General features: G+C 34.5%; 1 protein-coding gene across 4 annotated transcripts in view; it reads right to left on the reverse strand.

Annotated features, from left to right (window-relative positions):
* Myo81F (unconventional myosin 81F) overlaps window positions 1-19146 on the reverse strand; it is a 326469-nt gene extending 307323 nt beyond the window's left edge. For all 4 annotated transcript variants that reach the window (XM_090376766.1, XM_090376764.1, XM_090376763.1 and 1 more), the window contains exons 1-2: window positions 19025-19146; window positions 521-627 (exon numbers count right to left, since the gene is read on the reverse strand). In XM_090376766.1, the coding sequence (XP_090232892.1) occupies window positions 521-627; window positions 19025-19052 (135 nt within the window). In that variant the 5' untranslated portion in view covers window positions 19053-19146. The remainder of the gene's footprint in view (window positions 1-520; window positions 628-19024) is intronic.
* Between the last annotated feature and the right edge of the window lie 273 nt (window positions 19147-19419).

The raw sequence follows: 19419 nt of genomic DNA on the forward strand, positions 1-19419 counted from the left end.
CTCTGAATAGAGATAATAAAAACGTAGTAATAACCAAATTAAATTTGATGTTATTCTGTGATACATTAATTTACAAAAAAATTATCAAAAAAGCAACTTTTCTAATTACGTAAAATATCAGTCTTTTGAAACATTTCTGACATATATTGTCACTTCATTCAACACAAAAATTCATTCAATTCACTCAAAATACTAAACATAAATAATATGCAAAAAAATTACCAAAATAAATATACTTTTGTACCGATAATATGCATGAAATTTTTATTTAAAAATCATGCAAACTATGAAATTTATCTCTCACAGAATATGTCAGTAGCAGTTCAAGAGTCAAGTAATTAACAAAATCCAAAATTCAGCAATGAGAACAGAAACAACATATTAATTTTTGCATATAATGATATCTTAGCACCAATCAAAATCATTCTCTCTAAGCAGTTAATGTCTACTTACCCTAAAATCATTATTTATAATGACTGATATTAATGGTCAGTACCACTAATAATAAAGTTAAGGATACATAAATTTGGTCTTTCTTATATCGAGTCTTGAGATTCGTGTTGATACCACTTTGATCAATATCACTGATAACAGTCATGTCCGGTACACCATCCTCTGGCCGACATCCTGAAGTCATAAAATAAAAATATAGCTTGTCTGATGGCACACTGCATATGAAAAGTATCTAAGTCTCCATGTCTACTGATTAACCTACAAGACATCAAGGTTGTGCTACTATGTTTTTCTATTAGCTATCTCCCTATTCAGAATAATACCGTATCACAAGATATATTCAGTCAGAATATAAATTAATATTTATAAACCCGAGTTAACAAAACTCAGTAAAGGACAGACAGCGGATACGCTATAAATGCAGGAATGGAATCTGTTAAGATGAAATCAAATCATGCAAAATGCAAACTTCCTTTTAGTCTTGTGAACAGATCTTTATAGATATGACCCTGAAAGAGTTGCCAATTCAACTACCAGATGAAAACCTAGATTTATAAATGGATAAAGTTTGGAAAATCAAGAAAAAAAGTTAAGAGGAAAACAAAAAAAACAGGGTATCTTTCTTATAACAATCATACATTATTATTTATGATAACCATAGAAATATGGCTTACAAATGTCAAACATTTTTAAAATAATTGGTATTAATGGCTAATAATTTTTACACTATCATTGAAACTTTAGAATAATTGTTTTAAAAGCTTGAAACTTTAAATTGATAAGGTCTGTGTTTGATTCTGGCCAGCAATAGGACATATATTATGGCCTTTTCAAACTGAACCAAGTTAATCAGTCTAAAGAGTTACAGGATTTTCTATCATGCAAACAAACCTATTGAATCACAGAACATACTCAATTTAAAGAAATAATGTTCTGTGATAATAATAGCAGTGACCAGACAGACCAGCAAAAAAAAAAACAAAAAAACTTCACAATTACATGAGAATTTAATATTGTATTAGTAGATGGACCTGAAAAATATATAACTCATTTTTTCCTAGGCAATAAAACTTTTTATTTAATCTCTCCATTAAAAAAGGTTCAAAGATAGCAAACTATAATGTATGATTCCCTACATACTGTATTTTAAAGTTTTAAAATAAACTTATCTACTAGAGGGTAGATGACTCTCATCAACCAGTGCAATAACCTCACTTTGCTTATTGGAGGCTTGAAGTGGGGAAACCCATGTTTAGTCTCCAGAGCTAAGTTCCAGTCAACTCTTCCCCATCTCTTCCATCATGCAGTATGACTGATAGACTTTTGAGGTTATGATGAACATCATGGTGAGATCCAATCTTCCTTACATTTCAAGGGTACAGCTCTAAAACAGTGTTTGCAGGCCAGCCACTAGTTAGTACACTGGACCGAACCTATTGGTAACTCTTTAGGACGCTTTCAGATCAGCTAGTGTATAATCTTGCTACCTCTACTCTTCCAGATGGTGACTGGAGGGAGTCCGAGTAGTGAATATGCGGGGGAATTGTCGAGGCCATGTTATGTCAAGGATCTGGATATATTCTCATCATGTGTATGCCATATACAAAAATTTCATTATTTCCTACAGCATGTACCCCCCCCCAAATTTTCATATTACTGACTACATCACGAATTGTCAAACTAATGGAGTAAGCTTATCTGCGAAAAGATCTAAACCTCCTAAACACTTCCTTATTCATTTCACAAATATACGTGGTCTCAATTCTAATCTCAATGATGTCCATTTTCACTTGCAGTCTGCCAAACCCCGTGTACTTTTTCTGACAGAATCTCAGTTATCGATTGATTCAGCTCATCTCAGTTGCCAAAATTATTTGCTATATGATTCCTTTCTCCACAAAGGTGGTACTTGTGCATATGTCCATTCTGATATTCCCTGTCAGAAACTTGGTAATTTGGAATCTCCTCCTTTTGATCCTCTCTGGCTTAAAATCTCTCTACCTCATTCTGTAAAATTCATCTGTTGTCTCTCTACCATTTTTCAGCTCCACTAATCACTTGGAGATCTTTGACTTCCTCTCTTTGCAATTTGATTTTCTCCATTCCAACTTTCCTAACAGTAAAGTAATTTTCCTTGGCGAATTTAATGTTCACTCCAGCTGGCCTCCATTTTCTAGTCACACAGACCCAGCTGGTTGAGATGCTGAGGCTTTTGCAATTTCTAATGACCTTGCACAGATTGTTCATTTACCTACAAGGATACTGGACAATCCTAACCATACAGCCAACACACTTGATCTGTTTCTCACAAACAACCCTTTTAAGTACACGGTTGAAGTGAGTGGTCCTTTAGGCACCTCAGATCACAACTTGGTGATTGTCTCTTCTCCAATGGAACCTTTTTCTCATGGCTATTCCCAACCTCATATTGTTTAGCATTACAAGGATGCAAAATGGGATGACCTGCAAGATTTCATTTCTTCTTTTCCTTGGTCGGTTTACTGTTTCAAAACTTCTGATGTCAATGTTTGCTCGGATCGTGTCAGTGAAATTATTCTTGTAGGAATGGAATCCTTTATTCCACATTCCACTTTAAAATCTCGTCCTTTATCTAAACCTTTTGATTTCCTAATAAATGTGCTAAGGCTATTCACAAGAGAAGAACGTTGTATATCGTAATTGGCTGTTTCCAATTCTTCAGTTACATTTTCTGCCTACACCAAAGCTCACAACAATTGTAAAGCAGTTATTAATCAGTCCAAACTAGATTTCGAACAGGCTAAGAGTAGAAAACTTGCCTCTTGCCCTAATGGTAGCCGAGCATTCTGGTCTCTTACCAAAGCTATTGGCCACAACTTTTGCCCATCTCTGCTCCCACCTCTGTCAAAACCAGATGGTTCTGTTGTCACTTCAGTCAAGGATAAAGCTGACCTGCTAGCATCCCATTTTTCTTCCAACTCATGTATTAATGATCTTGGTAAAACACCTCCCACCATTCCCAACACACTCCATTCAATGCCTCCTGTGGTCTTCCATCAAAAGGATGTCAGAACGATTTTTACGAATCTTGATGCTAAGAAAGATCCAGGTCCTGATGGTATTTCTCCACTTGTTCTCAAAACCTGCATTCCTGAACTTACTCCTGTTCTTTGCCACCTTTTTTCACTTTCTAATTCCAAAGGTGTTTTACTGGAAATCCTATCTGCTTGGAAATTTGCTCATATCCAGCCAGTTCCTAAAAAGGGTGACAAAACCCTCACATCCAATTATCACCCCCATTGCAATTACTTCTACTCTTTCTAAAGTAATGGAGAAATCAATTAACCGCCAACTCTTACTTAAACTACCTAGAAACCTTCCACCTGATCAACGATTGCCAGTATGGATTCCGTTAGTGTCGATCCACTGGTGATGTTCTGGCTTATGTTACCCATTTGTGGGCAAATTAAATGGAAAAGTTCGGTGAAACACAAGCAGTTGCTCTTGACATCTCAAACGATTTCATTCGTGTTTCGCATGAAGGTCTTCTCAACAAGCTTCCATCTTATGGTTTGCCAACTGTTTTTTGTAATTGGTTATCCAGTTTTCTCTCTGATCGCTCACTGAGGGTGATGATAAATGGCTCTCTGTCTAACTTCTCCACTAATTCTGGTGTCCCCCAAGGTTCAGTTCTTTCCTCCACACTTTTCCTCTTGTAAATTAATGACCTTCTTCTATTGACTGGAAATCCTATCCATAGTTTTGCCGATGATAGCACATTGCATTCCACTTTCCATTTTGAGAAACCTTGCCCTGCTCAATCAGCTTCAACTTCTCAAAAATCTGCTACCAATTCCTTAAATGCTGATCTTCAGGTAATTCTCCAGTGGGGAAAAGACAACTTAGTTGATTTCAATCTTTCTAAAACTCAGTCTTGTCTTATATCTCACAAAAAGGATTCTTCTGTTCCTATGCTTATCTTTGGTGACACTCCGATTTCTCAGCAAAATGATATATCTCTTTTGGGGATTACCCTGACTTCTAATCTCTCTTGGCACAAGCACATTACAAATATTGCTTCCTCTGCATCTAAAAAACTTGGTTTTCTCTTTTGCTCTCGGCGTTACTTTTTCTCCAAACAGCTGTTCACTTTGTATACGGCCCTACCATGGAATATTGTTCCCACATCTGGGTCTGTGCCCCCAAAACCTCTCTCAGGCTTCTAGATTCCATTCAGAAGAGAGCAGTTAGGTTAATTAATGACTCCTGTCTAATAGTCTGTCCACTCGCTGTCTCATAGATGTACTGTTTCTGCTGCATGCCTTTTCTACAGATACTTCCATGGGCACTGTTCTTCTGAATTGGCTTCTATAATTACCGCTCTCTCTTTCAAAACAGTCCGAACACATGCCGCCACCAGCCAACATCCATTTACTGTCAAACTTCAAACTCACAGAACCAACTTTTCATCGTCCTCGTTTATTCATTCAACTGCTGTTTTCTTAAACAACCTTCCTTCATACATATTTCCGGAAAATTGCAGTCTACAGAATTTCTAGTCTAATGTCAACAAAAATCTTGTTTCGTCTTCTCAACCTCCAATCCAAGCATGGTACTAAGTACTATAGGCTCTAATAGCCTATAGTACTTAGTACCATTTTTTTTTTACTTAGTAGTAAAAAAAAAAGTTAGCCTTTCATTAATTATTTTCCATGATTTTGTATAATGGTATGTTCTTTCTCATTGATACATTGAACACAAAAAATATTAAGACTAGAACTAGATCTGCATTTAATAACTAAAATCTGGAATGATATCCTCCATTTATTAACAGATTACAGCACTGAACACAAAGCTATTACAATGTAATATTGGAACATTTTGGTTTTATACCAGGAATGCCTTCATTATTCACCTCTGAATCAATATGAAGCTTTAAAGAACAACTTTATTTCAAAATAATTTTCCTTTTAGCAGTATAAGAACTAATGAGTGACTGTTAAATACTGTATTGCTAAAGCAGATTTTTTTAAGAGTAACTTGTGGTGCATCTCATATTTATGTATTATTGAACAGGATTAAGGCAGAGCCAAATTTAGACATGATAAGGCACTAAGTCAGAGTATGTGAAAATAGCCAAAAATATGTATAGTCCTCCTCTCAGAAGAAGGCACTCAATGTGATTAATATTACTCTAGGACCTAGAGATAGTTCAATTTTAAAGATGTGCTTGTTTCCACAGACATCTGTTATCCTCTTAATGAAATTATTTTGCTAAATGTTTTTTTTTTTTCATTTTACTCTTGCTTTTGTTTGACATTGGAATTATTACTATTTCCTTGCTTTTGTATGGGTTGTTTATCTTAAATTTACCCTTTATCACAGATGTCCATGGGAAACTAACATCTTCAAAACCTAACTACCAAACTACGAACTAGTGTAACGAACCTGTCCTTTGCCAAAGCAACACTAATGACGTCATGTATTTGTATACATATCATACATCATAATCAATGGAAAATTTATTGACATTCAAAAATGTAACTGCATTCAAGATATATGGACATACAGTACTTCTATATTTATTAGTAAGTAAGGAAGCTACACAGCCAAAATAAAAAACTACCCACCTCATTTGTTCTAATAATATGTCTAATTCTTACTTAAATTTATTCAAACCACCCACTTCTACAGCACCATATGGAAGTTTGTTCCAACAATCAATTACCTCTGGATGAAAGCAAATTTTCAAACATGTAACCACCTTTTCTCAGTTTATATCCCTTTATGTTGTCTTAGAAAGTGTTATAGATTCTTGAAGAATGCAACTTGCAGAACTAGAGTCATTCATAGAGAAGTAACCTTGTATGTCATTGACTAATCTCACTGCTGTTTTCTGCACCCACTACAACAGATCCTTCTTAAAATGAGGTTTCTAGACTATATGCAGTACTCAAGAGATGTGCTCCTTCCCACCTGGCTACGGAGGCGCCACTTTCAATGTGGTACCACCCAACTGGTATGTTGTTCTGAGATTACTGCTCCCCTTATTAGTACCTTGCATTTATCAATGTTAAACTTCAATTGCCACTTCTCTGTCCTTCTGGCTAATTTTTCTAGATCTTGTCGAAGTAGTATGCCTTAGTTTCTGTCATTAATCACCTTTCCAACCTAGGTATGATATGCAGACTTAGACAATAAGCTTGATATGCCTTCATCAATGTTATTAAATAAATACTGAAAACAGTAAGAGGCCCAGCACTGAAACTTGGGGCACTCCACTAATAGCATTAGTTCAAGAAGGCCAGTGCCCATTGATAACCATTCCCTGTCTTCTCCCACTCAACCACCCCCTTATTCATAGCAGTAACTTGCCCCTAATGCCACACTGCCCCAATTTGTATAGCAGTCTTTCAAGTGGAACAGTGTCAAATGTTTTTGCTGAAATCTAAATATGTGATGCCAAAATTGTTTGCATCCAGCTCCTTTGTTATTGCATCATAGTAGCTAATCAGATTGGTCAGACAAAATCTCCCCTTAATAAATCCATTCTGTGATTTCAGTATATATTCCTGTTAAGATGATCCTATAATACTTCTTTAATCACTGACATTACTTCACCAGGAAGAGAAGTCAAGCTAAAAGGTCTGCAATTACTCTCTTCACCTTTGATTCCTCTTTGTGAATAGGAGAGACATTTGCACCTCTCCAATCTACCGGGACCTCCCCTGAATCCATGGATTCTCTCACAGTTATGACCAAAAGTTTGTTTGCTTACTTCTTTCTACTACTTCTTTTAATATCATTGGATAGACTGCACCAGTTAACAAGTGATTTATTTACTTTTAGCTTTCTCTTCAATTCAAAATTTTTCTTCCATTTTCTTCTCAGTTATCACAAAATATATTTTGTGAATCCTTATGAGTTCATATTTTTTTTGATATATACATACTCAAAATGGTACTTTGTTTTTTTGCCCATTTTACTTGCCTATGTTTCAGGACATGGATGGACAACCCACAGACCTTTTCATGTATTCTACCTAATAAAAAATCTTCCATGTGGCAACCTAAAGAAAAAACTAGATTTATAGCCTTTATTTCTTATTCCATAATAAAATTAAGTTAAGTTGTGTCTAATAAACAAATTTCTTTCTTTTGTTATTTTTGTTTTTTCTATCATTTCTCTGAACTGGGAGAGCTTGCCATATCCTCTAATGTAATCATCCCCATCAACAATCTCCAAAATGTCCCTAATTAGAAATACATATAAATGCAAGTACGAGTTTTGGAAAACAGCTTGCTTAAAATAAAAGTAAAATTGAGGTGAGACACTACAATCTCCAAAATAATTTACGAAACTGCACCACAAGGAATATTTTTTCAAATATTGACACTTGCAAACAATGCAAGAGTCCAAAAATTCCATTAATGTGACATTTTTTCTTCATCTATGTTATGTGATTTATAAAATTTTCATCTAAGCAGCAGCAATTTATAATTTTTTCATCCACACTGCAGTTGAACAAAGGTTACCCACCCCTACTTTTTAAGGGAGTGTGAGTATTATTAAGTCCCTTTGCCGGAGCACATTACAAATGAATCAACTGACTGTGTAGTTTTTGTATCAAGGCAAAGTCTCCATGTTTTTATATTCATTATGCCTAAACCATCACAGATAGCTATCATCTCAAAATTGATCCTAATATGTGAAAAGGAACTTGTCATTTGATCATGAAAACAACACTTTTGACTACAAAAACACTGTCAAATATGAGGGTTGCTCCAAAACTAATAACCATTTTTTTTTTTTTTTCTTGGATACTACAAAAATTAAAATGTGCGTATGCCAATTTAAATATTTAAATTGTGTATTATGTAATTCAAGTTCTAAGTGCCAACATTTAATTTTCTCTCATATTCACCACCATTTTGTATACATCTTCTCTGATGCTGAGCCAGAGCCTATAATGGCAGTGACCTCAAAACAGTCACTTCACAATGACTACAAAACAGCAATGGAAAAATGATTCAATGAAAGCCATCCTTCATAAGGGCAAACAGGTGAAAGTCTGATGATGTAAACTTGGGTTTGTACAGGTGATGACAGAACATTCAACACACATTCTGAAATGGTATCCCTTGTCAGGATCTTGGTTTAGAGTCACTGTCATATCAAAAGAGAAATTTTCTTTTATTCTCCAGTCTAACTCTTGTAATTCATGTCTCCAGTGTTTCCACATAGCAGCAAGCAGAGCTGATTATGTCTCCACTCCAGGAAATCCACAAGATAATCTCTCTTGTCTGAAAAAATGGAATACATTATTTTTCCAGCAGATGGCTGAGCCTTGAATTTCTTCTTTATTAATGAATACTCATCTCACTACTCCACAGACTGCTTTGACTCTGGTCCACAGTAGCATTCCTGGTCTCATCTTCAGTAATGATGCTGTCAAGCAAATCACTGCCTGTGGTCTCATATTGCTCTAGAAGGTCAACTTAAGTACTCTCTCTCTGTTCATTGTGATCTGGCATTGGCATTTGCAGAATCCATCTGACACATAATGTCCTGTATCCAAGAGATGTTTTCAATGTATTAAAAGTATTTCCTACTCTTGCATACATTTCCAGGGACTTAATGTATCAATCCACAAAAATCAATTCATCCACACTCTCTCTCTCTCTCTCTCCTCATTTTCTTCTATTATTGAAGTGTATGGATAGCCAGACCCACCATCATTAGTAACATGCCTAACTGACCAAATAACCATACTAACAGAGTGTAATATCTTCAGAACTGTTCTCCAAATGTTGGAAAATCTCAATAGGTACAATGTTCTCTACATTCAGGGGCTCTATAATATACCACTGCTATCATTCTGGAATGATTTATTGCAGTGAATATTTCATCCTCATTCATTTTAGCTTTTCTTCTAAAAGACTTGTAGGCACCTTAGAGAGGACTTCAGTTAGGTTCCCTCTAAAGTGCCTAGTTACCACTCTGTAGCCTGCATACTCAAAGTATTTACTCATATGAATGCCCTTTTATCTTACCAGGTATACTGCCTGTCTTAGGACCCTTTCAAGAAGCTTCATGTCTTATTTTTAGTTGTAAGCGTCATACCTGGACAGTATTCCAAATGCAGTATTATAACTGGCTTGTACAGTGGGATTATGATGTCATCACTACAAACCGATGTTCAATAAATCATGAACAGAACACCTGGACTCACCTTGCTGCATCTCTGCACTTCACAGAGAACTTCATATCTACCCATATTGTAAATCCCCAAATCCACTTCATCTACTTTTATTACTTTCAAACCCTATATGTACAAGTGAGAGAGAGACCTTGCATTTTGCTTCATTAAAACACAGCCCCTTCTCTGACCATTCTTGAAACCTAAGTCATCCTGAAGGAGTGCTGCTTGGCACTGAAAAATAACTACTCTCCCAATCTTGATATCATTTGCAAATTTTGATTTCATTCTCTGTATCCTGTGATTTAAGAAAATCAGATACAAAAGTGAACCCACTTTTTATGCTACCCCAATGCAAAGATTAACCATTAACCATGACCCTCTACCTCCTGCCTTGCAATCTATCTAAGGATCATTCCTGTGATCCCAAAATGTTCCAGCTTATACAGTAACCTCCCATACAGGACTGAGTTAAATGCTTTACAAAAATCCTAATAAATAATGTTAAAATTATTTCCCATGTATGGCTTATGAGTGACTCTGTCAAAATAGTTAACCAGGGAAAATCATGTCTAACCAGGTTAAACACTAAATATTGTTTCCTCTGCATCAAAAAAAAATTTTTTTTTTCCCACACTTGGCATTACTTTTCTTCTAAACAGTTCTAGATTATATCCAGAGGAGGACACTTGAATTAATTAATGACCTATCTCTTACAAATTCTCTCTACTCTCTGTCATATAGAAATTCAGTTTCTACTGCATGCCTTTCTGTAGATATTTATGTCTAAACTCTTCATAATAGCAAAGGTCATATCAAGTCCAAATATAAAAATATAACTGTTTTTCTGAATTGACACCTGTAATTCTCTCTCTCTTCAAAGTCAATCCAAACATATCCTCTTCCTCTTTCTACTTCTGTTCTTTATAATGACCTTCCTTCATATGTATTTCTTGAAAAATACAATCTACAGAAATCCAAGTTCAATATATGACAAGCATCTTCTATCTTTGAAAATGTTTTAATGTCACTTTTTTTTTTAACTTTCAAGAATATGCCGATATTTTTATATCGGTCATATTTTTATATGATCAGTACTCATCATCTTGTAGATTAAAGTACAGTAAGTAATATAATCAAACTACTTTTCTTAGCTTTATTAAGTCTAACTGTAATTATGCTCAGCAATTTTATTGTGACAGCTTCACACAAACCCATCCCATCTGACTCAAGCAACTTTCTTTATACAATTACTGGTGATAATTCTGAAAATCTTTTTCCTCTACAACTACTACCACACATTTTCATATTAAATTTGTATTCTTAGGGTCTTTTTTTTAAACACAAATAATTTCAGGTGAGCATTAACCTGTAACCACCTGGCCCCTGGGATTTTTTAACAGAAATTTTTAGAACTATACTATACGTAATTCAAAAAAATTCTGAAACTTAAAAAAATTTTAAAAATTGTGCATTTTTGTCTAGAGTTACATGTCAAAAAAATATTGCATTCCACACAATTTTGTGATTACCATGAAATAAACCATGCATCCTCAGAACAGTCTACATTCAAATATCTGTCAAGTTTTTGTCATCATCACTGAGTGTACAAGTGCACACGAGCACAGCAATTTTATCCTTTGTTTTATGTATTCTCAAGTTGAATTACATCCATTGCATTCATGAAGTTAAGTACTCTTAGAGTTGTAACTATTCTTGTTAAAGTATCAATATTATTTTCTTACAAGGGGTTATCACTATTTAATATATACATTATTTTTAAAATGGGGAAAACTAATGTTTACTGAGCTCTGCTTTTTTTCTTACCTTCACATACAAATGCATATGCATACAGTATGTTCATAACAAATTAAATATTTATATAATATTTTAATGAAAATCCCAAACAAGAAAGGTATTGAAACCTATAGCACTTAGTACCATGCAGAGGCTGAAGATTGAAAACACAAGATAGCTGCTGACATCACAATTGAATTTAAGAACATTGTAACTTTCAGGAAATAAGTGTGAAGGAAGATTGTTCCAGAGAAGATGAGTAGAAGGGTGAGAGAGAGAGAGAGAGAGAGAGAGAGAGAGAGAGAGAGGGAGAATGAGATGAGAAAAAGAAAAGGTTAGTTCTGTGAGTCTAGAGTTAGTTCCCTACCTAGACAATGAGTGGATATTGCCTAGTTGAGGCACATGATCAGAAAGATTTTGAAGATCTGTGTAATTACAGGTGCCAATTCAAAAAAACAGTGCCCAAGGAAGTATTTACAGAAAAGGCAAGCAGCAGAAATTGAACTGAAACAGAAGGAAGACACTGTAAGAAATGGGTCATTAATACTTGACTCTCTTCTACTGAACAGAGTTCTAAGAGCTTCTGAGAGATTTTGGGGGCACTACTCCAGATGTGGGAACAGCATTCTAATGCAGGGCAGATTTGAGATTTGTTCAAAAAAAAAAAAGAGTGAAAAGGAAAACACAGTTTTTGTTGTTGTTTTTAATGCAGAGGAAGCAATATTTGTGATGTTTTTATGCCAAGAAGGATTCGAAGTCAGGATAATCTCCAATAGAGGTATGTCATCTAGGATGAACATAGGAACAGTACACTCTTTTTTTGCAAGAAATAAGGCAGGACCAAGTTTTAAAGTTAACTAGGTTTTCTCCACCCACTGGAAAATAACCTGGCATTTAAAGAATCAGTAGGGAACTTTCAGAAGTCGAAGCTATATGTGCACAATTTCTCAAACTGAAAAGTAGTGTGCCATCATCAGCAAAACCATGGGTAGGATTTCCAGTCAGTGGTAGATCTTTAATCTATATGAAGAAATGAGTGAAAGAAAGAAAGTTGATGTTCCCAAACCTTGGAAACTTCAACATTAATTGAGAAGTTAGAAGAGGAACAGTTTGCTATCACCCACAGTGAGCAGTTAAAGAAAAAACTGGCTACTTAATTGCAAAAAAGACACAATCTATGCATTGGCAGCTTGTTTGGAAGACTTATGCCAAAGTATAATTAAAAGTCTTAGAAATGACATGAACAACTTCTTGGGTTTCACCAAATTTTTCCACTGAATTTGTCTAAATATGAGTAACATAAGCCAATATGCCACTGGTAGATTGACACTTCCATATGATTAATGGCAATCATTAATCATATGGAAGGTTTTGACAGTTTAAGATTTTGCAGTTGGAGTTCTCCATTACTTTGGAAAGAGCAGGGGTACTGGTAAGACATGGGTAAATTTCCATGTTGATGGAAAAACATCACTGGAATTAAAAAAAAGTATAAAAAGGTGACACAAAACAGGAGCAAGCTCAAAAACATGGGTTTCATGAACAAGATCAGGATTGCTCAGAATTCTAATAATATCCTTCTGTCAGAAAACTACTGAGGCATTAAGTGGAGTGTATTTGGTATGGCACAAGGTGACTTCCCAAGATCATCAATACAAACATTAAAAGAAAAGTAGCATCTTAGTAAGTTGAATTTAGTTGAGGCTGCAATAGAACCATCAGATTATAAACAGAGGTGGCAATATATACAGACAGAAGTTGCAGACAATAGCTTTCGGAAGAGACCAGAATGCACATCTACCATTTGGACAAAAGTAAGTTTTCTACTCTTAGATTGTTAAAAATTGAGTTTGGACTGACAATTGCTGCAAGCTTTAGTAGAGGCAAAAAATGAAGCTGGAGATTTGGATACAAGTCAATTACAATATGTTACATTTAACAATCTAAACTTATTTATTGGAAAATCAAGGATAATCTGATAAAGCTTTAATGAATTTGAGAGTAGAAGGACAGTGAGCAGCCACAGTTGGTAATTTCTCTGGAACAATCTGGGAAAAAATTTGGATCACAAGATTTAAAACAGTAATCCAACCAAGGAAAAAGAGGAATAGAAATCACACAGATCATCCCATTTTATATTGTTATAATGCAAAGGGACACAAGACTGTGAATGGCCGTGAGAGAAACTCCATTGTAGGACACCATCACCAAGTTGTGATCTGAGGTGCCCAGAGAACCACTGACATTGACTGTGTACTAACCTGAAAAGTTGTTGGTGAGGAAAATATCAAGAATGTTGGGTGTGTGGTTAGGACTGTTTGGTATTCTGGAAGGTAAACAAACAAGTTGTGTTTACCATCATTAGTAATTAAAAAAGCCTCAGCATCTCAACCAGCTGGGTCCAGGTAACCAGCAAATTGAAGAAGACTGGAGTTGTGAACGTTAAAATCACTAAGAAAAATTACCTCGCTATTAGGAAAGTTGGGACTGGAGAAAGCCAAGTGTCAAAGAGTTCCAAAAGATTCAAGTGATTAGTGAAGTTGGAAGAACAACAATAGAGGCAACAAATAAATTTAACAGAATAGGGTAGAGAGATTTTAAGCCATAGGAGATCAAAAAGAGGAAACTCCAGATGAAGAAGTCTCTGACAAGGAATAATGTAGCAGACAAACACACAAGTACCACTTTTAAAGTGAAAGGAACCATAGAGTGAATAATTAGGACACTGAGATGAGTGATGGACAAGGATACCAATAATTGAAATTCTGTCAGGTAAAGTAAGTGATGTTTCACAGATTGCAGATGGAAATAGACAATGCTGAGACAACGTACATTTGCAAACTGAATGTGAAAGTTTTTGGGAGGTTTAGATATTTTTTCAGATAAATTTATTCTATTAGTCTAACTATTCATAATGTTTGCAGTAAATAAACTAAAAGGAGAGGGGAGATGATGTATTAAATGACAAAATTTTTGGATATATATTGTACAAGAATATACACCCTGCTCCTTGATATAACATGACCTTGACAGTACTGCCCACATGCACACTACTCAGATTCCTTCCAGTCACAAGCTGGAAGAGCAGAGGCAGCTAACTGATCCAGATACTTCTTAGAGGGTTATCAGCGAATGTATTCTATATTTTATACAGAATGCTTACAAAATATTAACATGAAGATTATACATCCATGAAAAAAAGCCTAGTAAGACAATCCCTAACATATTATTTTCTATAGGAAATGATTTCCAATATACACATTTTCACATTATGCAATGTCCAGGAATGCATTAATTTGTACTTTAAAAGAAAACATTTTAGCTTAATCTTAACATTTTTAAGAAGCTAATCAAACTACATATAATGAAATGAAGCTTCCCCCTACATAGAAAAAATCTTCATACTCTAATAATACCTCCCAACAATTCTTCAAATTACAAGAGATCTTTTGAACATCTTGGCTGATATTGATCAACCAGATGTCCAAAATTTTTCATTTGTTAATGGATTATTTGTTCACCATGGATTGGCGAACAAATAAATCACCAATTCTCTTCATTCAGAAACAAAGGTCATATCTAATGAATCTTCTATTTACCAATTCCAATAACCTGAATTGTCCATTGAAAAAAAAAAAAAAACTTCATATTAATACCTTAAGGACTAAATTCTCAAAATGCACTTAAAAATAATCTTACTAAAATTATTCTTTTCAAGAAAATCAACTTAGAACATTCTACCAAACATTTACTCTAAAAGCTTCAAGAATAAATTCACTTCCCTACTGAACTTAGCCGTCTTCAAGTGGTTATCATATAATTGCTATCCGAAACCCGGTTAAATAATTATAAATACTGAATTTTTCATTTGTTAATGGATTATTTGTTCACCAAGGATTGGTGAACAAAAAAATTCACCAATTCTCTTCATTCAGAAAGAGAGGGCATTTCACCTCTTTCAAAAATAAGATATCTGGGCCCTTCATATATGCTCCTCTTGAATGCTGATGATTTCTAAAATAATGAAGTAACTATTTCCTATTTTACTGATCTGGGAATCAAAAAAGTGAATCACAGTGTTTGTTGATGAACCACAGCAAAGAAGCCAAAATTTGATTTAAGAAGTTTTGAGTGAGTTTTAACATACATTTCCTTGAGCTCATTGGTAAGATTTTTAATTTTCATCTAATATCTCAGTCCCTCATCCAGACCTCTCCAAATAACTCCTAAAAATATGAATTATTGTACCAGGTCACACACTTACTATAATCCAGGGCAGAATAGCGGTTTTACACTTGTTTGGAGAGGTCTGGATTTGAGTTCCATCAGAAAATGGAGGAATTCTTAAATGCCTTTTCAGTTAGAATCTTGGTTAGAGGGATTAGCCCCCTCAAGAGTTATTCTGGATTGTTCAGCTTTGCACAACATGCAAATCAGCCCAAAGGTGCATGTGTATAGACACAAAACATGCACAGCACAATATGGATCAAATGCTAATTACTGCCTGCTTCTTTACATTGGATATATTTGTTGACTTTTTTAACAAAGCTGTTTTGTTTTTTTGTTGTTTTGGTTTTTAGGAGCATTAGCAACTAAGGCCATATTGCTCCGGGATATGCGGTGGTCATTCCCTGACCTTTCCGCATCCTCCGTATTTGGTGGTGACGGGCTCGAACCCCGGTCTAATCAAGAAGCGTGTGCTACGCACTGCTGCTCCTTCCCACCTGGCTATGGAGGCGCCCTTTTAACAAAGCATTTGCTTATCTCTTCATTCCTATTCTTGGTTGCTGTATGAAATCTCACCAATTAACAAAACTGAACTGCCCAAAAACATTCAGGATTTCAAGCCAATTGCAGGCAGGTCTGTTCTTCTGGAGGTATTAGAAATTTATTTAATAAATTCTTTCCTCAAAAATACTCACTTATTACTACATCATGCCAGAATGATCTTTCATATGCCTGATTTCACTAATTTTACAATCATAGGTAAAAAAAAAAAAAAAAGGAACATCTGCATAATATTTTCTTAGATATGACTAATCTCATTAGTAAAACACAATTTAATAATAAACTGTTCCAGTGATTTTATATTCCCAGCCTATATAGTATAGTATAGGATTATTATTTTACCAGTATAGGTAAAATAATAATCCTATACTGCCTGCTTTTTTAAAATAGCCCTCTTAGAACATCTGAATGACATTGTATCTATATTTAGCCAAAAATACATCTCTCTCTCTCTCTCAGCAGAAAAAGCCATAACTGTCATAGCTGCCTAGCATCAATTTGTAATAACAGCTTAACTAATTTTTAAACATAGTTACTACCAAAAAGGGATGAAACAAAGCCCTGAGTTATGTACATTATACTAAATTAAAGTCAAAATTCTCAGTAGAGTAACTAATCAAATGTCTCTTTATTATAAAAGACAGTTAAGTGTATCAAGTTCACATTCTGTTTTATCATATTTTCTGGATAATAAGCTGTATTTTCTTCCCCGGCAAATATTGGCTAAAATTCTTGTGCACCTTATGGACTGAAGATATATATACAGAAAATGTAGTGATTTTTTTTTTTTTTTTTTAAGATACGACTGTATTACTGTTCCATAGCTTATCTGAGATAAGGAACATACATATGTATCACTAGAATTCTTCACTTATAACCAAGAAGACGAAGATCAATAAAACTCTACATTCTTCTAGAAACCTCGAGTCATTCAAGAAATGCGGAATCAGCAATGCTCTTGATGGCACCGAAGATGAAGCACTCTTTGAAAAAGCAAAAGTTTAAAACATAATATTAGCAATAATGAGAGTGACAGTAGTGAGTTTTTAGGATTCTGTGACAAGTAAATGCATTTTAAACTGCCAGATTTTATTAGAGATATTTGTAATATTTTTTTCCTCAAAATTAAGGCTAAGTGCATCTTATACTCAAAATATATTCTCCCTTGTAATGATGTAATGTAATGCTATACTCCTCAACCAAAAAATAACGAAAAAAAAAAAAAAGCAGACTTTCTCTTTAAAACTGAAAAGTCAAGCCACTCATGAAAAAGATAAATGAGTCACTGCAACAAATTTACAAAAAACTAACCATGAGATGAACTGATTTCAGATACAGAATAGTTTTTAAAATGAATTTGGATGACATGAAAGATAAACAAACTGTAATAACACTGCATGAACTGATTGCTTTATTATAACATAAATAATGTATGTCATGTATAATTTTTCCTGCATTATTATATCCGTTGATGGTTATTTTAAATATGGAGAGAAATATAAATTCGTCTTTACCCCCAGTAAAGACGAATGATTTCTAAAGTTCAGTGATGATGGGAAAGTGTAAGTTGTCATTCTAATAATTGGCAATTTAATGACGACAAAAAAATTTTAAAATGTTCGCTTCAAAACAATTTTAGGCATTAAATTGTATGCATTTTACAGCATATACCTTTGCTGTTTTGCACCTCAAAATAAATAAACAAAATAAACTAAACTTTTCGCCAAATACCTAAATTGTGTAAGTAAAACTGATCTTTGAATTATTTGCAGAAGTTCGCATTCACATCGGAAAACACTTTTTGCATATTTTAGCTTTTTCATGCATGTTTAATATTTAAATCTCGACGAACTAAATATTTCTTTCAAGTAACTAAAATATGTAGACCAGAGATATCACAGCTGCATTTGTATTCAATTCTTATTGCTATTTAATACAAATGACAGTGTAATTAGTGGTTCTATATTTAATTACGAGGTAATACGATGTTTCAAATTGTAAAAAGCCTTTCTTTAAAAAAAAGAAAGAAAAATTAAGCTACGCTATTATATTGTGTCAGTTATAAATGGTACTTTAAGAGATCTACAATTTTCGAATTGAAGAAAGAAACTTTAACAGACATCATTCAATATTCTTGTCTCCTGTAATCACAAAAAAATAAAAATCAATTAAATAAACAATAAAAAAAAACTTCACCAATAAGCACCTAACTCTTAGGGGGAAAAATATTAAAGGGGTAACCAATAAAACAAAAGTGGTGAGAGAAAAAAAAAGCTTATAACTTATGAGCATAATTAGCACCCAATTAAAAAAAAAAAAAAATCGGGATCCAGATGTTTCTAAACTGAGAGCACAATTTTTTTTTTTTTACAGTTCCGAATTCATAATCAATTATTTAAGTTCAGTTTAAAATTATTTTCGATTTAAAAGAAAATATCACTATTGAGACCATTATTATGATTTATCCGATTCTTCCATTGGTAAAGCCATATCTAAGATGACACTTGTATTAAGAAATGTCAAAAACAGCATTCGCTGATGCCGGTGTCTTTCATTAGGAGAAACAACATTTTCATAAAATTATTAATATAAGCCAATTAACACCGTCTGTTATTAACAGTTTTTAAAGGAGCTACACTGTGATGTACCAGAGAAGTCAGTTGTAATTGCTCATGACAACAGAGGATCATGCATTACACATGAACAAGGATGCTGGGAAAGAAATCTACAGAGCCATCCAGGAGAGCATAATCTGAGTTAAGACAAGCAAAACTTCGAATTGTGCAGGAATCGCTACACCAGGCCTACCTTTATCGTATCCAATATCAATCGCCATTGTTTTAATCCACTTTCTCCTTTGCAGAACAGCTATTACAATCTAAAACACTCCCATGATCAAGAGCTCCACGCTCTAACCACCACTACCACTGCCTCCATCACAATGCCTTCGTTGGGTGTGAGCCCCTTTCCACTGTTAACGCGCTGCCCTCTAGCGTCAAATAGGAGAAGTTATCACATCCGTCAAAAGTGAGTCATGTGTTCCGTTCACATTCCATTAAATGCATAAGAAAGTTCAAGAACAAAGTTATAAGATGTGATTTCAGAAAGGAACATCATCTGGTGAAGGCAAGATTCCTTACCCTAGCTAATATAGTATCACAGGAGAATGGGGGGGGGGGGGGGTTGAAGCAGGCCATGGGAAT

The sequence above is a fragment of the Mastigoproctus giganteus genome, chromosome 6 (genome assembly GCF_048544385.1).
Source record: "Mastigoproctus giganteus isolate SK-2022 chromosome 6, ASM4854438v1, whole genome shotgun sequence".
Taxonomy (NCBI): Eukaryota; Metazoa; Arthropoda; class Arachnida; order Uropygi; family Thelyphonidae; genus Mastigoproctus; species Mastigoproctus giganteus.